General features: G+C 31.6%; 1 protein-coding gene across 1 annotated transcript in view; it reads left to right on the top strand.

Annotated features, from left to right (window-relative positions):
• The window catches only part of mcoln3b (mucolipin TRP cation channel 3b), a gene marked incomplete at its 3' end in the record, with an annotated part of 19,278 nt that extends 17,838 nt beyond the window's left edge, over nt 1-1,440 (top strand). The window contains exon 12 of the mRNA XM_016553196.1: nt 1,234-1,440. Within this exon, the coding sequence (XP_016408682.1) occupies nt 1,234-1,440 (207 nt within the window). The remainder of the gene's footprint in view (nt 1-1,233) is intronic.
• Between the last annotated feature and the right edge of the window lie 2,393 nt (nt 1,441-3,833).

Genomic DNA, 3,833 nt, shown 5'->3' with positions numbered 1-3,833 from the left:
ATGAAATCATTGAAATCATTACATAATATTAATGTATATACTTACTGTTTCAATCAGGAGAACGTGTAAATGGTAAACAGGGTAAACAGTACAGATGTGTAACTCTCACAATCAATATTAATTATGTATTATTAACTCCATACTATTAGGTAGTGAATGATTATCTTACAGAAAATCCCAAATCATTAAGATCAGTGTTATTATTGTAAAGTAAAAGTAAAACTATTCATAACTGTTGTAAATAGAAATATATGATGAAAAACGTAAAAAAAAAAAAAAAAAGGAAAAATGTTATGGAAGCTTGTTTCTGCCATGGAATAAAATTTATAAAAAAAATTTAAAGGTAAATGCGAGTTTACATCTCACAGTTTATGACTTTTCTCAGAATTGAGACTTTGTATCTTGCAGTTTTGACTTATAAATTTGCAATTGCAAGTGTATATCTCACAAATCAAAGGAAGAAAAAAAAAAATAAATAAAAGATATAAACTTAAAAATTAGAGAAAATAAAGTTGCAGTTCATAGAAAAATTCTGAATTGAAAGATATACACTTGGAATTGAGTAAAAAAGGGGGAAAAATTTTGTAATTTTGATCCTGTGGCAGAATTGGGCTTCTATAAAATGTTGCATTGGCAAATAATTAAAATAAAATGAGTATAAATAAAGGAAAAAATCTTAAATTGGTAGCATTAATATATATATATATATATATATATAAGAATAAAAAAAGAAAAATGGCAAAAGAAAAAAGTATTGTTGTATAAAAAAAAAAGCCAAAATTAGTGAAATTAAAATTACAATTTATTAAAAATAGTTCTAAATAAATAGTATAATACTATATAATGTATAGTAATTTATTATATAATAAGAAATGGTAAAATGACACTGATTAATTTTGTTTTCTTCCATTTGTGATGTAAAGAATTAATAAGCCAGAAGGAATGTGGGTTACACTTTATTTGAAGGTGTCCTTGTTACAGTGTAATTATACATTTAAGTACTGAGTAATATTAATTAACTACATGTACTTACTATATGGTTAGGTTTAGGATTATAGGGTTTGACTTAGGGTTACTTGCATGTAATTATGCATAATTAATTGTTATTATAATAGTAAGTACATGTAACGTGTAACAAGGACACCTTAAAATAAAGTGTTACCGGAAAGTGTGCATCATTTCCTGTGTGGAATGGGAAATGCATGACAGCTGTATGTCTGTGTTGTCCATCAGTTCCGGACGCTGAACGTAGTTTCCGAGAGTCTGTTTTCCCTCATCAACGGCGACGACATGTTCGCCACCTTCAAGAACATGCAGCAGAAGAGTGACGTGGTGTGGCTCTTCAGCCGCCTGTATCTCTACACGTTTGTGTCTCTGTTCATCTACATGGTGCTCAGTCTGTTCATCACGCTCATCACCGACACGTACGACACCATCAAGGTGAGAGAGGAGAGAAACACACACATCACACTCGCTTGTGTGCTGGAATGATGCTGTGTTTTACTCTAACCTGTTCATGAGATGCGATCAAAGTTTATTGAGCTTGCTGGAACTGTGTGTGAAGTGTTGCTGCCAGGGCTTGAAAACGAAAAAAATCGCAGAATCGATATTTTAACGTTTCTGTTTCTGCGTTCCTCTTCATTATTATCGTTCCGAAACTGGTTTGCCTAGAAAAAATAACGGTTAATAACGTTATTTTTTAAACTTTTTCTTTGCCTATAATAATAATAATAATAATAGCATAATAATATTAATAAAGTACAGCGTTTTCTACTCAAAAAAAGAAAAGAAAATAAAATCTAGTATCTTAACCCGCTGTGCTTAGTCACAGCCAATACAGCATCATCTTTTCTAGATTTTGGCCAAATTATAGGCTACTAAACAAAAGAAAAAAAAATCTGTTAACGCTTTAAAGACATTAAAGTAATTTTTTCAGAGTACACACGATCGTGCAGGATACAAATGCACACTTCATAAGATCTCACAGCTGAATTCGACTAAGTTTGCAAGATTTTTGAAATTAGATGGTATGAAGGTAGAATGGTGTCAAAAAGATTTGCATACGCAGGGTAAGAGTTTTGGAAGTGTACATAAGACTGTAAGCGTAAATTTGCATGCGCAAGAGAAGCTTTATAAAGGTGTAAATCGTGTTTCAAGCACAAGAAAAAAATTTTTTGCAGCATTTTACTGTTATTCGTAAGTGTAATTCATATATTGTGAAACTGCAGCTTCATGCTAACGCAAAATAAATATGATCTGCATGCTTCTGACTTCCATTTTTCCATGCTTACACTTTTGGCACGTTTTTTTTCACCAAAAGACGGTCAAAAGCACTGCAAGCCTGTAAACAGTGATTTGCAAGCGAAAACAACAGTTTAAAGAACTGCAAAACGGATTGACTGCATAGAACCAATCTGTATGTGTAAAAAAAACTAACTGTTGCAAATGTCTATATAACTTGTTGTGCATGTGGGGCAAAAAGTTCCCGAAATAAACCAATATGTACAGCTACGTCTTTCTTTTCTCTGCGCTTACAATTTTGGCACGATTCTCTCGCTAACTGAGTTTTGCGAGTGTGAGGGGGAGGGCGGGGCCACCTTCTTGTAGCCAATCAAATGAGGCTCTCGCTGACTCTCCATTTACTCTTATCTGATTGGTTCAATAAACACATCATACGCCAAGACATTAATCTTCATTTAGTTCAGGATCGTTCTTGCTGCCGGAATGGTACTTTTAACGTACACATACAGTAAAAAAAATTAATAAAAAAATAACAACTTCATTAAAATATGCTCCTTTCATAAGCTGTGTTCCTTTAGGCTAGACTCCCTTGAGTTCATACTGAATTGCAAGCCGGTGTTAACATTATTTGGTTTGGTTTGGCTTTATGTTGAAATGTCATAATCTGCTTACACCAGTGAGCTGATGTTAAACTTTATAATCAAAATGATATGTGACAATGCTCAACACTATGGTATCAGAGTGATATACTTTGTAAAACCTTTTTACTATGCCAATAAAGCTACTTAAATATGAATTTGTCAATTTTTCAGACCATGTTTCTGTTTATGGTATTTAACACTGATTACTTTCATGTGACTGATCAAGCTATTATATGAAGCAAGAATGAGTAACAAAATGCTTTCTTTGTGTCCAGATTTGACTAATGCAAAAACTTTGATAAATATGTCTTTAATAATGTCTAAATATATATCCAAATACAAGTAACTAATTATGTGGGAATCCAAAGTTCCCAGCCACTATAGGGAACACACAGTCATGTTTATATATAGAGAGCCAAACAGCTATCTAGTGGTTACACGATAGTGTTACAGATGATAAATGGTGGATAAATATTTTAATAAATATTTTAGTAATATTTAGTAAAATCCCCTTAAATTACAACATATTAAATAAAAAATTATTACTGTTGGTTCAATTATTATTGAACCAAATTTGTGTTTAAAAAATGGATCAGTGGACAGGTGAAATTATGCATGTATTAGGCTAGTGCAGATACTAGACCTTCTTTAAGTATCATCAAAGCTAGTGCAGATACTAGAACTTCTTTAAGTATCATCAAAATTACAATATAATATTACAATAAACTATTATATCATATAGCCTGTTAAAGAAGAGAAGGAAACTACACAGCTCGAAATTCAGTATGAACACATAGCCTAATGGTACACAACTTATAAAATATGTTTTAATTAAGTTGTTATTTTAAAAGCTTTTATTTTAAACTTTTATTTTTTACTGTATGTTTACGTTAAAAGTACCATTCAGGCAGCAAGAACGATCCTGAACTAAATGAAGATTAATGTCTTGGC

The sequence above is a fragment of the Sinocyclocheilus rhinocerous genome, unplaced genomic scaffold (genome assembly GCF_001515625.1).
Source record: "Sinocyclocheilus rhinocerous isolate Xijiao unplaced genomic scaffold, SAMN03320098_v1.1 scaffold1848, whole genome shotgun sequence".
Classification (NCBI taxonomy): domain Eukaryota; kingdom Metazoa; phylum Chordata; class Actinopteri; order Cypriniformes; family Cyprinidae; genus Sinocyclocheilus; species Sinocyclocheilus rhinocerous.
Note: the sequence above shows the minus strand (reverse complement) of the source record. Positions and strands in the feature narration are given on the sequence as shown.